A 17,738-nucleotide genomic window follows, 5' to 3' on the forward strand; every position below is an offset into this window, starting at 1 on the left:
TGCATTCAGCGAGTGCTGTATGAACCGCAGAGGGTGCTGGAAGGGAAGGGATCTGATTGGATCCCTTTTTGGTGGAAAAATATAAAGATGCCCACAGCTTCTACAGGACAACGCCATCTAATGATAACTCTGCCCACCGCATCCAAGCTCCGGATTATATCGCATTCCACTCGCATCGAGTTTGGTGCATATGAGAAAAAAGTGTTCCAATCTCTGAGGTTTGACCGCAAAACGTAAGTAGATGCATCCCACCATAAGGATGGCCATATACGATGGTAAATCTGTCCACCTATAAAATAATGTCATGGAATACAAACACAAAGTCTGAAGTTAAAATAAACCGAGAAGGCTGCTAATAATTAGGGAATGTTACCAGCACTACACTACAGCAGTAATTGCAGGTCTCTGCTCACCCTTAGGGAAATATTTAGGAGGAAGGGTTATGTGAGCTGCACTGCGAACAGAGGTTATTTCCACTCCGGAGTGCCAAATATCTAAAGAACCTCATCTAGAAGTGCAATCTAAAGGCCCCCATCCCGGCAACTCCCGGGCAGCCAGACCACATACGATACATTATACAGCATGTGGTCCTTTTGCATACGATGTATTGTACACGATCCAGTCCCGCTGGGATCTGCGACTCCGATCTGGGGAAAATGACATGCGATACGACACTTTTCATCCGATCCCTTATTCCAAAAGCTCAGGATCTGACAAAAAGTGTCCGTATGGCACTAAAGGGTGGAGGCCTTAGCTGTCCGCTGCAGAGATATACGCTGGTCAGTAACACATGTAGGGCCAGATGCACTAAGCTTCACAAAGTGATAAAGTGGAGAGTGATAAAGAACCAACCAATCAGCTCCTGCTCAGTTTTGCTTGCTGTGGCTAAGGGGGTAATTCAGGCCTGATCGCACGGTGGCGGATTTGCACAACGGCCGTTATTGATAGACTGCTCATGCGTATAGCCCGTAATACAAATGCGCAAACCCGTGGTGCAATGAACTCCTGGTATATTTAGGGGAGGGTATGTGATGTCAGCTCCAGGTCAGATAGGCCTGTATTCATCGCACCGCTGAGAACGTCTATCTCTTCTCTGAGCCCGCGGTGACTTGTTCCCATTGTAAAAATCATTTCATGGAGTCTTATGAAAGGTTTTGGAAATATTCTCTCAGCTGCGACATTTCTGATCGCCGTAACCTTCCATTTGCGCGGCATAGACATTAATTTGCAGGGCGGGATTTCACTTTTGTAGAGAGAAATCTCTCTGATCACTGGCCTGAATTACCCCCTTAATACTTCTTCCTCTCTACTGTGTGGTTATCGTGGCTTCAATCGCACCATTATAAATCTGGCCCAGGCTGGTGGTATAAGTACCATTGCTTCATACTGTACAGTGATACTTTTATACCGCTTGTATTTACCATCAAGTTAAGCTTAGCTCCTTATTAATTGCAGAATGTATAAATACTTTTCTATACATTATTGAAAGTTACAAAAGAAACGGGAGCTGGATTACAGCGACATTAATGATAATGTTATAATTACATAAGGATAACAGTAGATAACCTTCGATAACGGTGACATTCACATTGTTTTCACAATTACAGTACCTGTCTGACAGCATACCAGTACTTAAATTGCGGAATCCTGTCAGTTAAATAAATACACCAGTGATGTGCGCCGGACCGTTTCGGCTGGATTTGTATTTGACAAACCGCTGTGACTGGTTTTGGATTTGAATTTTTTTTTTTTTTTTATTGCAAAAACAAAACAAAAAAAAGCTAAAACCACATCATTTGAACCTTTATTTTTTAGCTGCAGTTCAGTTCAAACTGGGTGGATCACAGTTTGTATAGATACACCTGAACAAAGTGCACTAGGGCAGTGTTTCTCAAACTCGGTCCTCAGGACTCCCAGGGCCGGTGTAAAGCTTCTCGGCACCCTAGGCAAAACTTCAAACAACTGCTGGTCTCCAAGCGCTTTCCTTGCCATCCCGTTACAGATAGGGTCATACCATTTAATAAATATCCATGGCCTTTTAACTTATGCAGTTGTTTCCGTTTTGTTATTTTTAGTATAAGATGTGTCTGTGTGATTTATTTCTAGGGGTAATATAGAGTTAAGTTAAGGATAAACATCAATCGGTATAATTCAATAGGCGCCTTGTTGACAGTGATTGAACAAACTGGGTAACAAAAGACAGACTTGGAGGTAAGAGGGCCCGATGACCACTGTTCCTATTGATGTTTCTTCTCTGACTATGGGGTCTGAGGCTCAGTACAAAGGGGCTGCTTTCCCCTATCCCGGGCATTCTACTGGCTATCTTGTCTCCAAGAAGGCTGGCTTAATGTTTGATGTGGCCTCATGGAAGTAAACGTATATAAAAATATGTATACTAAAATATGGTACTGCTTTCCTAGCACGGCGCCCACGATCTAGATTGTATGTGTGGGGCTGATATCTCAAGGATCTCATGCATCTTATGTGTTTGTGCGGCATAAGATGCATGAGATGATGGAATCGACGCGATCAACGAGATTTTTACATTGGAATCAATGTAAAAAGCCCCCAAAACCACAATTTTAATTGCTAATTCCCCCTCATGGGTGAAATGGACCCCCCATTGTTAACGCCACCCCACTATTGACGCCAACCCGAAGCGTGGCGAGCGCAGCGAGCCCACGAGGGGCGGCGGTACACGTCTTCTGACCTTTTCATACCCCACTATCCACGTTGGCGTGGAGTTGATTTTATATAGTGTGGCGAGCGCAGCGAGCCACCGAGCCCGATTTGTGGCGAGCGTAGCGAGCCCCGAGAGGGGACGCGGAATACATGTAAAGTAGTCCGAGTCCACTCGCTGCGCTCGCCACACTATACAAAGTCAACTCCACACCGACGTGGATAGTGGGGGTATGAAAAGGTCGGAGGACGCGTACCGCTGCACTCGCCACGCTTCGGGTTGGCGTTGATAGTGCTAGTGGCGTTAACAATGGTTATTGGGGGCTCATGATTTTTTATCTCATGGATCTCATGCATCTTATGTATGCAAAAGATCCATGAGATTACAAAATTGGGTCCATCGCGTTGATTGTATGCCTTAAGTACCTTAAACTTAAGGCATACAATCAATGAGACGGGCGCCGTGCTAGGAAAGCAGTACCTAAAATATTAAAGAGTAAATACTCCCAGCATCACAAATGTGTGGAACACACTGTAGTGGCCAAGTTCACTTTATGCCACACGATGCCCCCAGTCCACATTATGCCCCCAGTTCACATTATGCACCCCCACTGTTATTCACCTCCGTTTACCATCAAGTAACCTCCTGGCACCTTCCGCTTTACTCCTCCAGCCCATGCTAACAATGTCGCCTTTTGCAGTGTTATTTGTTGAGGTTCCACCCGCTCCCACCCACTCCCCCCTCCTGGCCAGACAGATGCTAGTTATGTACTTATGTGTGGAGGCATAGGTGCCGATTCTGTGGGTGCTCAAGGGCCCGAGCACCCACGGAAATTGATGAGAACCCTCGGGCCAGAGTCCCGTTGCTGGGCCGCCATATTAACTTGCTAATTTGCGGCTGCAGCACCCACATTGCCAGACCTGCCAACAGTATTTCGGGAAGAGTGTATTCTGTCCGCGGAGTACCTGCATTGTGAGGGCATTTATGTATGTGGAACTCTGTTGCCGTAATTTGAATTTTGGAGACAACTGTGCTCCATAATATAAATTGGTATTATTTTGTGGCCACACCCCTTTCCCATGAAGCCACTCCTCTATATTTTTGGCTTGAGCACCCACCAGCAAAAACATAAATCGGCACCTATGTGTGGTGGTATCGATCAGTGTCAGACTAGGACAATATGGGCCCACTGGGGGTATTCACAACTACATGTTTAGGGGTGTGCCTAGTCTCCTGAGGGGTGTGGCCAGTCACAACAGAGGCTTGGCTAATCTTCGCATGGTATAATTTGTTGGTTCCTAACACCTAGGGTGTCAGGATAATAATTCATCCTTGCTGACGTTTTTCCTGACCTTTCCCCAGTCGAAGGAGTTTTTATATGGCTTCTTTAATGACAATGCTGTTAAGTGAAAAGGAGTTGCCCCATGGTTGTAAATATATTACCTGATAATAAAATGCCACATAATGCAAATAGTACAGAACCTAAGAAACACTGTTAATGATTAAGGACCAGCAGAAGCTTTAAAATGATTCCACAGTATATGCTGCGTCCTTCACAGCCATAGAGAATACTGTGTTTGGCAGAGAGGTGTGCGTCACTAATCAGCAGCTTGCAGGATGAACTAAAGTCTGCCCGCCTGCAGTGCTCTGCGACTAGCAAGGATTGTACACAGGCCCTTATTCTGATCGCTTCGCTCGACACAAATTCAGGCAGATTCTGATGTTGTGCGTATACGCATGCGCAGAACCATTTCTGCGCATGTCTGTACGCAGGGAGTGAGCAAACTTGGCGAGAAGGCCGGTCGCCGAGTGCTTGCTCCCGGCCTTCCGAGAGGGGGGTGGAGAGGGGCGCTGCGGCCTGATCAGGGTCATTAAATTTTGTGCACGCCCTGAGTTTCATGGCTGTTCCCATGAAAATGCAGGGCATGCGTATTGAAAGGCGGTCGTGACGTGCATGTGTGTGTGTGTGTGGGGGGGGGGGGGGGGGGGGCGGACAGCTGACTTAAGTGGATGTCAGCTGCCCGTCCTTATCCCTGCTTTTCTTTGCTCATATGTATGAGTGGTCTAGACCACTCGTGCATGTGCGAGCGCTTTCCACATCATTCGATGGTCGCTGATGGGGAGGTTCGCATGCCGACTGGACGAAATCGGTGTGCGAATGGGCGGCAATGGCGATCCATTCGCTAGGTACATTCGCTTTGGCCAGTGCGCGGGTCCGAGCAAGCGAACAGAATAAGGGTCATAATGCGGTTCTCTGTGTACCTGTAGAATTACTGCTAATACCAAGGCTTTACATGTGTACAGGTGATGCACAGCGCACAGGTGTGCAGGAGGCACTTACCCATAGCTGCCAGGTTCTCATTAAAGAAAGGATCCGCCAGTGTACTCTGTATAAGGGACTTTCAAACAGCAGCTGTCTTCATCAAAGTTTTTGACTTGTCTTTGAATATTTACAGTATTGACCATTTGTATAGTGCTAGCAGGGCTGCCATCAGAAATTAGGGGCCAAGGACAGATAATTTAGGCAAGGTCCTCATCGGATGGCAGCCAGGCAAAGACATGGCCGGCGGCATTTCACATATGGAGCCGTCGGAGCTCCCGGACCAACAGCAAATCAGAAACCAGTCAAAACGGCCGCTCCTGATTGGCTGACGGCATAGGTTCCGATTCTGTGGGTGCTCAAGGGCCCGAGCACCCAGGGAAATTGATGAGCACCCACAGGCCCGAGTCCCGCTGCTGGGCCGCCATATTAACTTGCTAATTTGCGGCTGCAGCACCCACATTGACAGACCCGCCACCTAGGAAACAGTATGCCGGGAAGAGTGTATTCTGTCCGCGGAGCACCTGCACTGTGGGGGCATTTATGTATGTGGAACTCTGTTGCCGTAACTTGAATATTGGAGACAACTGTGCTCCATAATATAAATTGGTATTATTTTGTGGCCACACCCCTTCCCCATGAAGCCACTCCTCTATATTTTTGGCTTGAGCACCCACCAGCAAAAACATAAATCGGCACCTATGGCTGCCGGTCTGCAAACACTGTGATTACTTAGTTTTAATTTGTAATAAATTTGCAAAAATCTTCCCAAAAATTTTTCTTCATGTTGTCATTATGGGGTATTGTGTGTAGAAAAATTATTTATTCAATTTTGAATAAGGCTGTAATATGCCAAAACGTGGAAAAAGTAAACCGCTGTGAATACTTTCCACATGCCCTGTACGTTCAGCATCCTCACTGATGTCAGGATCCCGGTGCCGGTCTCCTGGCGGTAGTTGGGATTCTGATGCCAATCTCCTGGCAGTTAGTGGTATACGGGAATCCAAATTCTGAATGCCAGCATCCCCCTGGCCGGGATGCCAGAGGCGTAACTATAGCACCGCAGCCCCCGTGGCCGCGGGGGGGGCACTGTGCATGTGCACTTCTCTGAAACTGTCTGCTGTATGGGGGCGGACATTTTGTGTTGGTCCGTCTCACTAGCAGAAGAATGAAGCCAGCAAGGGAGCCGGGATGGGACCAGCAAGACAGGTAAGGCTGCGGGCGGGTGGTGCGCCCCCCATTAACGGCGGGGGGGGGCGCCCAATTCATAGTTACGCCACTGCGGGATGCTGAACCCTTGCTCCATGTACTTTACTAGTAGTACGTGTAATATTTAATATACTTGTGAATACATTTTAATATAATAAAGCCTATTTATTAACGCTTTAACCCAATTCATTTATTTGTCTTTCATTTTTTTTTTGCGCACCATTTGAAATCGTTCCGGAAAGAGCTCGATGAAACTGTAATGATTTCATGTCTCTCTCTCGCAAAGATGTTAGGTCTTGTATATACATGCTGATGTATCTGGAGAATGTGATTACATTGGTGAGTAATATTCATTCAAATGAATCATCAAGCAGTGTTAGTCAGTCAACACACACACACACACACACATACAGTATATATCAATGAAGTAGACACTGATTTATTTATTTTTCCCAGGGGTATAATTCAGATCTGATCTCTGCTGAGCAAATCTGCCGCAGCCAGCGATCAGTGTAATCCCACCTTGCCGATTAATGTGTACGCAGTGCGAATAGATTGGTACGGCTAGCTCAGAATTCGCAGCTGAGTGGAAGTGACCAGAATCCTTTGTTACAGGCTCACCGTTGAATTATTTTTCCACTAGGCACCAGTCATCGCAAGCTAGTAATATCCAGGGACTCACTCGGCGGCTGCGGTGAATACAGGCATATACAACGTCACACACACGCTCTTTTCCCTGACACCCACAGGGTGTTTTACTAGCACGCCTGCGTTTTTCTAAGCACTCCCACTAAACGGAGTTTAGTTATCAATTTTGCACAGCAGCGGTCAAGTCTGAATCGGGACCCATTTCTGCAAGCCTTGGCTGATAACAGATTTACTTCAGTTTCAAAATGCGATTTAATCCAGATCAACAGAACAAGTAGGGTTACACACAGGAAGACGGAATGCTCAGCAGATAAGCACCTGACACAGGTAATGCAAACATTCAATGTGCAGGCAAACAAGTTGTTATCTGAAAAGTTTTATACTTTAGGAGTAGCCTGTGACTCTCTTCTGCTCCCAAACTACAGTACCAGAACAAAGTAACATTTTTGGCATTTTTTTTTTAAGAATAAAAAAAGATTCAGCCCTCTGTGTCTATTACACCAAATACACAGTTCTGTTCCATGTAACTGTGGAACAGCTCTTTACATTGGTGACAACTTTTCAAATTGGCTCGGGATGACCTGTCCTATTACTGACTAATGGCATTCATATACATGGATAGTGACAGGACAAATAATGAGGTTGCTGAAGAAACCCCAGCACCCACTGAGCTGGCTCCTATACTGTGCTTATACAACTACTGTAACACAAAGCTATACCCACGGATTAGACGCAATAAAAAAGCCTAATAAATGTCAATTTTCCTACCTGTGTTCTGTCCCGGCCTCTGGCACACAGGTATTACTTGGTGTGTGCTACGGAGTAAATGAAACTTACAGAAGAGGCGTGGTAGCACCTGACCTGTTAAGGTAACTCTACAAACGTCAATAATGAAATACTTATGTGTAATTACATTAAATGCCTCTAGATGGCAGGCCTGGACAGGTAAGGCTTGCTAATAAGGTAAAGGCTCAATGAGCCTTTAGTTAGAGGAATCTATAATATCTTCATGGCAGTAACTAGGGGGGGGGGGGGGGGGGGCGCGCTAGGGGGTCACGCGCACCGGGTGCTGGAGGGGGGGGGGGGCACAATACTGTCACTGTCCCCGGGGACTCAGTTTTTAAAACTGAAGGGGTCCCCAAGGACGCGCTGTGCTGCACCTGAACCAATCACTGCAGCAGCCGCCGGGGACCCAATCATTGCTCAGTGGCCGCCCGGCAGCCAATCACTGCAGGTTTTCCTAGTTGCTGCCGCTGCGCGCCCTGAGCGGGTTGAGTCACAGTCACACACAGACTCGTGCGTGTGTCCTTTGGCCACCCGCCCGCCCCCCACAATGTAAGTCTATGCCACTGCTGAGCGCGGGGGGACGGGACGCGATGCGGCTATGAAAGCTGACAGCCGCTCTCAGAAGAAGATGTGAGCGGGCTGTCAGCGCAGCGGGGGACTGGATGTGGCTAGAAGAGCAGCTTGTCAGCTCTTCCAGCCACATCCAGTCCCCCGCCGCACTGACAGCCTGCTGAGCAACATGCCAGCTTCTCCAACCCCTGGGCAACGAGCACAAAATGCTTCCCTTCCCCCAGCACCGGCCATAAAATGCCACCGCCCCTTGTGGCGATCCCCATGCACCAACCAGCATGTAACCCCTGCATCAAGCATGTTAACCCTGGCATCAAGCATGGAACCCCTGGCATCAAGCATGTAACCCCTGCGAATAATGTGAATTGATACTACTATGTGACCACACCACTCCCCCCCCCACCCCCCCCCCCCAAAAAAAAACATGCCCTAAATTTTTAGCGCGCGCACACTGTCCCTGTTTAATGTCACCCTTCTGCTGTCTGTAAGCACATAAATGGCTTCTGATTAATGTTTTTCTTTCTGTGTAAACCAAATGCCAAATGTGTGCCTGCTTCTGAACAAAAATGTATGTACGTCTTGCCCCGGGCACCAGAAACCCTAGTTTCGGCCCTGATATCTTCCCATAAAACCATATCAAAAGCACTATGGTGCCGATGTATTATTCTTTAACAAGAGATAAATGCAAGGGTGCTAAAGAGATAAATGTCCAGCCAATCAGCTCCTTACTGACTTTTTTCAAACACAGCCTGTAACATGGCAGTTAGCCGGTGATTGTCTGGACGTTTATCTCTCTTTATCACCCTTGGATTTATCTCTTGTTAAAGCTTAATACATCTGCCCCTTTATTTCTAAAGATGAGAGGTTAAGGGAGTCTCCTGGAAGTTACTGAAGAGTGGGTAAGTATGAGTTGAGATAAAAGGCCGGGATCTAATGACATTTTAGTGGCCGGGAAAAAGTCGCTCATAGTCTGATGTCATAATGTCCGACTTTCTTCCGGAACTCGGCCAATGTAATGTGTGCCACTTATACGCTCCGAATGCAAATCGGATCAGAGTCTGTCTTTTTCAGACCAAGCAGAACGCACAATATATTGTAACAGTTGCAGGCCAGGATGTAAGGGTAGCTGAGTAAGCAAGTCTCGCACAAAACAGCTGTATAGTTGGACATGAAAATAGATAGTTCTTTTAGATAAGTTGTATTCAGTAATGATGTATATCAATTCCAAGTACACAATTACAGCACATTTTCAATTTCTAACCTTAAAAATATAAAACATACTCTGAGCGGTCAAAACAGGCCATGTACTTTCCACAACATATTTGCACCTTTTTACTATAAAGTGCATCTTATAATGTTATGTAAATCAGATACACATGCAGCTTCTGCTGATTAAAATGATATGCAGCATGCCTATATTCTGTATATAATAGCATGATGGGGCAAAGACTTATTCTCAAGACTTCAGTGTGTTCCCAAAATAGAAATACTCAGTTCCTAATTAACCAATGGGCAGATTAGGCTGTAGCCTAGGGCATCGGGCTGGGGGGAGGGGACGGGTGAGTCCATGAGCGACCGTCATACTGCACCCCTAGACTACCATTGAGCCGAATGACTGGCTGCTGCTGTGGAAGATGGCCTACACTGATTATGACGTGCTTGCACGGTCATACCAGAAACCACCACTGGTGGTGCTGTTTCTAATACACTCAGGATGGGGTGGTTTAGTTTTTCCTCAGAATTGTAATACAAGAGAAAGTGCAAGCCTTCAATAACCTTCAGCATGGATGAAATGTTTGTTACAACTCTGGCCAGAAGACGAGCACCCTGCCTCCATGTCAGAGGCATTCGTCAGACAAGTTCTCTTCATTACAAACATTATTAGCATTTGGACAATTACTTTTCCATGGTCACTAACAAATCATCTTGAACTAGTATTGTGACCAGTCACCAGATGACCACTCCTACATCTCACTCTCCTTTTTCATTGGTCTAAGAATACATGTTCCGGGTGTTCTCCGGGGAGATGCGTCTGCTCTTGTAGAGATTAAAAGTAACCCACTTGTGTCTGTAAAGTGACAGACGCTGATTGCTTGGTACTTTCTCTCCATGGTTGATGCCACTTCCTTACAGTCTTATCTACGGCTGTGCTGCCTGTGCAGCAAGAATTATAGACACTGCAACGATAATGTGTGCGGCAGCTTGGGACGGCATTTTATCCAACCTATGGCCTATTCCTACAGCTTTGTATGTCCTTCAGAATAAGGCATCCTTTACGCTCTATAGGTGATGCGGTACCACTCGACAATATCTCCTGCAGAGGCTCCTCCCACAGTCACAAAGGTCTAGCCCCTTCTCTCAGGCAATGGACTCTGTATGGCAGGCATTCCCAACTACGGTCCTCAAGGCACACGAACAGTGCAGGTGTTAGTGATATCCAGGCTTCAGCACAGATGGTTTAATCAGAATCACTCAGATACTAATTAAGTCACCTGTGCTGAAGCCTGGATATCTACAAAACCTCGACTGTTGGTGTGCCTTGAGGACCGTGATTGGGAATGCCTGCTGTATGGTGTCCTAGTCCATTCTCACAATGGGAGGCATTAGGGACAGGTGGCACTTGGGAGAGGCAATATGCTTAATACAGATGGTGCAGCTCTCAGAGCTATTCCTGGTGATAGAATCGCCATCCGCCACCACCTGAAACGAGCGCACTCGCATGCCCCGTTCTGACAGCGCGCTGCCACCTCCCCTGAAGCGGAGACAGGAAGGGATTCTGCCATCCGCCTCAGAGTGAAGGGACACGCATGCGTGTGAGATGCTCGTGCATCCCTGTCAGAGGCAGCACCTCTCTGCCAGCTCAGGGAATCTGGTGATTCCGGTGGCTGGCTGAGGCACTACATCTGTAGGATGGGACCACCATTATAGATCATCCCACCTGGTTTATTTTTTATTGTCCGCATAACATTTGGCAGTATACGGTCATTGGGTGGACACCCCTACGGTCAACATGCATTGGGTGGACCACTGAAGGTCAATATGGTTTAGGTTGACACCTCAAATAGGTCAACATGAAAGACAACAGTCAAAAGGTTGACATGATTTCTTCACTTTATTTTGAGCCATGTGCCGACACTAGGGCAGTGGTGGGCAACAGGCGGCCCGCGGGCCGGATGCGGCCCGCGAGCCGCTTAGGCCTGGCCCGCCGCTCTGACAGATGTCAGTATGACAAGCGGCCCGACTATAGCCGCTTGTCATATTTGTTTACTTTGGTAATGGCGCAGCCGCCGTTAAGGTCCGTCTGTACACGGCGCACAGGATTACTGGGAGTGTGGGAGGGGACGTGATGACACGGCAGCCGCCTCCCCACCATTGGTTGGCGCGGCCGCGTCACCACATCCCCTCCCACGCTCCCAGAAATGCTGTGCGCGGCAGGCACAGACGTTCATTAACGGTGGCGGCAGCAGCTGTGTGTCACCGCTCACCGGGTCCCCTCCCAGGCTCCAAGAAATTCTGTGCGGGGCAGCCACAGGCAGGCATCAGCGGCGGCGGCGGGGCAGCCACAGACAGGCATCAGCGGCAGCAGCATTTAAGTTTCTCTGCGTCCCCTCCCAGGCTCCCCGAATATGTGCATGGCGGGCGCACTAGGATTTTTGGCACGCAAATCGATGAGGCAGCAAAACGGCTGCAAAGTAAGGAACTGACAATTATGTTATGTGCATTAGTGTTATATATATATATATATATATATGTATGATGTTTGCACGTGCCGGCACTCCACAGCAATTGAAAACTACTTCCGACGCCTTCCCGAGATATATTGCAGGTTTGTACGAAGTACTGCGGCGGCATTCACAGTACTTAATTCTTTAAAAGAAAATGCAGACCATACTTTTAAATAATTAAATCCTGTGAGTGCCGCCGTACAAACCGGCACTATATATCATTTCATTTTTTTTATTGTAGTGTCCACGGCCCTTAAAAATTTAAAGTAAGCTGGTGCCTGATAAAAATCTTAAAGCATTTTTCGTGACTGGTATTGTATATACAAGATATTATGTGTGCGGCCCTCCAATATTTTCTGGTTTTGTTAAGCGGCCCTCCAGCCAAAATAGTTGCCCACCCCTGCACTAGGGCATGGTGGGAGAATAGAGTGCCGAGCGCAGCAAGATATGCGAGGGGACGCACGGCACTGATACAGTGGCCGTGTCGACATTCAGGACAATTTTTTTTTTTAAAACCCATGTCGACCTTTTCACTGTCAACCTAATGTTTGTGTCAACCTTCCATCCATGTCGATCTACTATTTGAAGTGTAGACATGTTGACCTTTGGTTGGTCGACCCAATGATACGTATCCCATTTGGCGGGGTATTTATCAAAGTTCGGAAAGAGATCCGATTGTGAGAGATAAAAGGCAGATATTCAGAGTTGTTTATTGTGTGAATTCCCAATCCTAACGAGAATACTGAAAGACTGCACACGTGTACACATTGTACCGCGCATGCGTGAGGCCAAACAGCGGCAACACAACAGCCATCAAATCCAATCACCTAGCACTGTGACTGACATGAAGCCGGCATTTGGGGGTGGCAACGTCAGTAATAACGCAGGCGCACACAGGTGTTTTTAGGGAGGGTCTGTGGGGTCAGCATCGGCCTCTATCAGCCCGTCTCTATAGTAGAGTTGTGGAACAGAACGGAAATCATTCCATAGCGAGTGAGCAGCGACCAGCAATCCATCCGCAGACATGCACAGGGCAGGATGTCACTCTGTCAGGGCAGTGGCTATCTGATCATAGAACTCTGCAAATTCACACAGCAACCAATCAGCTTCTATCATTTTTTAAAGCACAGTTGGTAAAATGTAAACTAGAAGCTAATTGGTTAGTACTTTATCTGTCAATTTTATCACTCTCCAAGCTTTGATAAATACACTCCATAGGTTGTTGCAACCTCACCATTTACATCAAAGACGTTTCCCAATATCATGAGAACCAAAGGATGGACAGAAACTGAAAGCAAACAACAATATTAACCCACAAAAAGTTACCTTAATGTGTATGGCTAGTACCCAGCTCTCATAATGGTTAGTCCCGCGGTCAGATTACAGTTCTGGGATTAGAAGGATTTGGTTCATTTCTTTACCTTGTACCAAAGAACCACATTTTTATACAGGTTGAGTATCCCTTAAAAAAGGGAAAAAGGGATTTTTCAGGATTTTGGAATATATATATTTTCCATACTTATCTGGTCCTCTGGTGGTCTCCCAATGTCCACAGGGTCCCTGGCGGCCATCAGGATCCTCTTCTGTGGCATCTCCGGTCCCAGGGGTACATTGCGCGGATGGGAGCAGAGAGGCCACTGAAGAGGAGAGATGCCACTGAAGGCCGCCCTGGACATCGGGGGACGAGGGATGAAAAAACAAAAAAAAAAAACAAAAAAAAAGTTTCAGGATATTTTGGTTTTTGGAATAGACGGATAAGTTAGACCCAACCTGTATGTCCAATTAGACATTTTTGAAAATTGTAGCTGCTGCGCAAAATCTGTGGCCTGTCTTTCCACACTGGAAATCTTTGTGGATCTCTTTAACCCTTTGAGTGCCAAGGGAATTTATCAAAATAGGGGCGAAAATTGCAGAGGAACTTATTATTATTTTTTTATTACTTTGAGCGCCAACATTGCGGTGAGAGATCCTCAAAATATCCGCTAAAAATGCCACCGCCGCTCACAGCGACTGTTTTTTTTTTGGTGCAATATTTAACGAAACTTCAATTAATGGACTTGGCCGTATTTGTTTTTATACTAAAAGAACCGTCGCTGTGAGCGGCGCTGGCATTTTATAGCAGATATTCTGAGGATCGCTCACAGCAATGTTGACGCTCAAAGGGTTAATTAAAAAAAACAAAAACATAAAACAACCAGAGATTCTAATAGCTTCCCGCAAAATGGGCGAAATGCAGTAAAATAAGGGATGACCGCATAGAAATCAGATTTAAAATTTTATTTTTAAATACTGTATATTGGTTTGTGAGAATTCTGTCTCCACAGCATGATGATCGGTCACAGATATAAAAGATGAACCAAGGCAGGATCACAGTATGATTGTAAACCAGAGATGAGCAAAGTGTAAAAAGAAACAAAAACACAAGAGTTCAGTACGTTCCGATGAGCGTAAAGAATCCACCCGGATTCATATTGCGGGTAAGGGGAAGGTGGCGGTGCAGGTTTCGCCAATGGCTGCATCTCGCACATCAGGGTGACCTGGAGCAGAGGTCAGTGTGTGTGTGGGGAGGGGGGTTCTGGGTAGCCTCCCTGCCCTACCGGAGATCGCCATAGCTTTATCATATACTCATACGATCACAGGTACCCCATTTTATTAGGGCACATCCCTTTGTTGCAAAAAGTTTGTATAGCCTAGACTTCAATTAGAGCTTATTTAAGAACACCGTGCAATGTGCTGTAAGTTACTGCAACCAATCAGACAACCGCTTTCACTTTGCAATCTGTACTACAAAACATTAAACAGCCAGATACTGGGTTACAGCAAATGCATCCATATAATAGCAGTGTTATTAAATAAGACCCAATGTTGCTCATTTGACGGGTGCAAAATATACAATGAACCAAATCCCCAATCAGATACAAGCTTTTAACTGTGCAGAGCGCAGAAGATGAAAACAAGCATCCGATTGGTGCAAATTTTGATGACAAATGATCTCCTGGGAGTGCTAGTGTTCTAGTATTAAACGATCAATGCAGAACATTGAGACCATAGCCTGAGATAGTTCATTCTTTAGCAGCATAACAGTAATGGTATGTGTGGCTGGAAGACATCGTACAGGAGCACATGGCACGGACGTCGGAGCAGGCATAGAACCACGTTGCAATGGAAGGAAGAGGCCACTATTATGAACCAGACAAAAGAACCACTTGGACCTTAACTGTGCTGCACGGGTGATAATGTAGCCTAATGGATGGAAAACTTTACGGAGGACCATACCTGGCTGTCCTTGATGCACACAATAGAAGTCCCTGGATATTCTGGATCATGTATATCCGGAACAACTTTCACCATTCTGCATTATAAAGACAAGACAAAGGCTTGAAGGTCTATGAGTGACCATCGAGAGACCGTAAGCACAATCGCTTTCACCGACCACATTGGCTGAACCGTAAGTACTCTCTTAATTATTACTGCCGCTTCAACTATCTAAACAGCGACCTATAAGGAAACATCTGTCTAAATGGATTTCGCTATTACCCAATCACAATGCCCCACCGCAAAAGTACCCGATTTCCTAGAACAGTATCAGGATTGTTGTGAATTCCATAGTTTAAGCCCTTTACGTGTTATTTTGTAGCGCTCTACCGTCCCCACCCAGCACCCAGTAAGTTTAGGGCCCAGCAGGAGTGAAACGCTGGAGCCCTACTGACCTGGTGGGGCCTAGACAAGTCTACAGACCTATGAAGTGAATACACATCAGTTCCTCGCTCAATGCTTTTGTTCTCTTCTCCTACTGGCAATGACCGATAAACTCCGTCTTCAGGTTAAAGAGATGTGAAGAGAAACATTTAGTTTCTCTCTTCGATGAGGGAATTGGTGGGGCTGCTGAGATCGCTGGGGCTACTGGGGTTGGTGGGAGTGCTGGCGTCACTAGCGTTATTGGAGTTGCCGGCGTCGACGGAACCTTTCTTGGAGCGTTTCCGCCACTCAGGGACCGGCCCCACGGTGGACATGGCTGGCGGCTTGATGTTCTGCCGATCTTTCTCGGCCTCTTCTTCTTCGTCGTACCTCTCGTCATCTTCTGTTTCGCTGTGGTGCGGGCTCGAGTGGCGGGAGAGGGAAGGGGAGGGTGGCACAGATGCTGGGCGCGGATAACGGAAACCAGTTGCCTAAGAATGAGAGAGACTGGCTGTGAGTTACAGAGAAAACGGTAAAACTGTGGCATTTACATAATCGATGCAATAAAAATACAGTATCAATGCCTATTTCCCTATAGATTGTAAGCCTGCGAGAAGGGCCCTCCTACCTTTTGACTGTCTGTTAATACCCAGTTTGTTGTATCACTGTTTACAATTGTAAAGCGCAACGGAATCTGCTGCACTATATAAGAAACTGTTAATAAATAAATACATTTACATTCCTGTTGTTTCTGGATGTAGGGATGCTGTAACAGTGGTTTCTGCATCCCAATCCAGTTAGGAGGTTCTCACACAACACTGGTTCAATTATTTATAGGTGAAATTCCAGTTCTCAATCTTTTCCTATAAAATGTATCAGGTGGGATGTAATGGAGTTTGAGATTGCTGGGCGTGCAGGATGCCGGCCGGCCACGGACGTTTTCTTTAAAGGAGCCAATCGTTTACAGGGCAAAACCGTGCCTTGAAAAGCATTACGCCTCTAAAAGAAGTCTGAGTTACGCCAGCACCCCGCACGCCAAGCGATCTCGGGCTCCATTACATACGACCCCACAGTCATTTATCATAAGTTGTTCGGAAGTGAAAACTCAAAGTGAAATCCGTCCCACGGTTTCCCGTAATCTGGGGCCTACCTGCAACGTGCCATATAAATGGGCACCGACATAATAGAAGGAAAGGAAGCGCCGCCGGATTTACTTACTGCTGCTGGTTCGTGGGGCTCATATGTAAAGTTGTCAGGAAAGGCTTTTGCCAGGGACATGTGCCGGGCATACATGTAATACTGAGAGACAGAAAAATGTACAAGTTAATATATAAAAGTTAAAAAGACAAAATTACTTTATATTGCTAATACGCAGGTCATTAAATAAAATATCTTCTGAATCTTTAGGAGCTACTGATAATGCCTGAGTGCAACTAGCAGTGCCTGGCTGCAGCAGGTAGTCAGAATAGCACAGAACTTGCCACTGATTACCTGCTACGGTCAGCAGCAGCTGCGAGAGCATCACGCCACACCCGAGACAGCTAAGGAGCAAGGTTTTCATCAGTGCGGGGGTCCCCAAGGCGACTGTCCTCTCCTCCCGGCTCCCCCTATAATCCTAATACAGTGCTTGGATGTGACACGTCTTTTTTTCCCCTCAACTATCTTATGGGGAGAGGGGAAGGGTGTTACCAGGCTCAATGCTATTCTCTAGGTAGGTGGTGGGGGCATTTTGTTGATTCAGTTTGAACATAGTTTACTAGGCACTTAAGATTAATGTCCAATTTGGCCTGTTTTCATCCGATTCAGACGGATCAAGCTGATCAAGCGGATATCTCGGATGAAAAAAAAAAAAAGTGGCCAAATCGGAGGTATCTGACAGCAGGTCGGATCTGATGCGCATTCCCTAGCACATCTGATAGGATCCTGTAGATCATACGTGCAGCACCTATGATCTATCAGATCGGACCCATCAGCGGCATTCCGTGGGTGCTTTTTAGCACCTGCGATGTATCGCATCCGATCAGGGCTGTAGGTGTATGCCAGCACACACCTATAGTCTGCAGAGTAGGGAAGTGCCAAGCAGACCCCCTACCCCCAGTACTGGCAGCTGGAGGAAGAGGCA

At 46.6% G+C, this 17,738-nt stretch overlaps 2 protein-coding genes across 4 annotated transcripts in view; both read right to left on the bottom strand.

The window, feature by feature from the left end:
• LOC146041765 (circularly permutated Ras protein 1-like) overlaps window positions 1–7,752 on the bottom strand; it is a 94,530-nt gene extending 86,778 nt beyond the window's left edge. For 2 of the 3 annotated variants that reach the window (XM_083161667.1, XM_083161666.1), the window contains exon 1: window positions 7,626–7,752. The gene's annotated coding sequence lies outside the window, so the exon portion shown is untranslated. The remainder of the gene's footprint in view (window positions 1–7,625) is intronic. The other variant, XM_083161668.1, reaches the window with a different exon arrangement.
• Window positions 7,753–14,200: 6,448 nt separating this feature from the next.
• Window positions 14,201–17,738, bottom strand: part of GYS1 (glycogen synthase 1) — a 37,631-nt gene continuing 34,093 nt past the window's right edge. Inside the window, exons 15-16 of the mRNA XM_083162255.1 lie at window positions 16,835–16,915; window positions 14,201–16,107 (exon numbers count right to left, since the gene is read on the bottom strand). Of these exons, the coding sequence (XP_083018381.1) occupies window positions 15,787–16,107; window positions 16,835–16,915 (402 nt within the window). The 3' untranslated portion in view covers window positions 14,201–15,786. The remainder of the gene's footprint in view (window positions 16,108–16,834; window positions 16,916–17,738) is intronic.

The sequence above is a fragment of the Crinia signifera genome, chromosome 19 (assembly GCF_055691185.1).
Source record: "Crinia signifera chromosome 19, ASM5569118v1, whole genome shotgun sequence".
In the NCBI taxonomy this organism is placed as follows: Eukaryota; Metazoa; Chordata; class Amphibia; order Anura; family Myobatrachidae; genus Crinia; species Crinia signifera.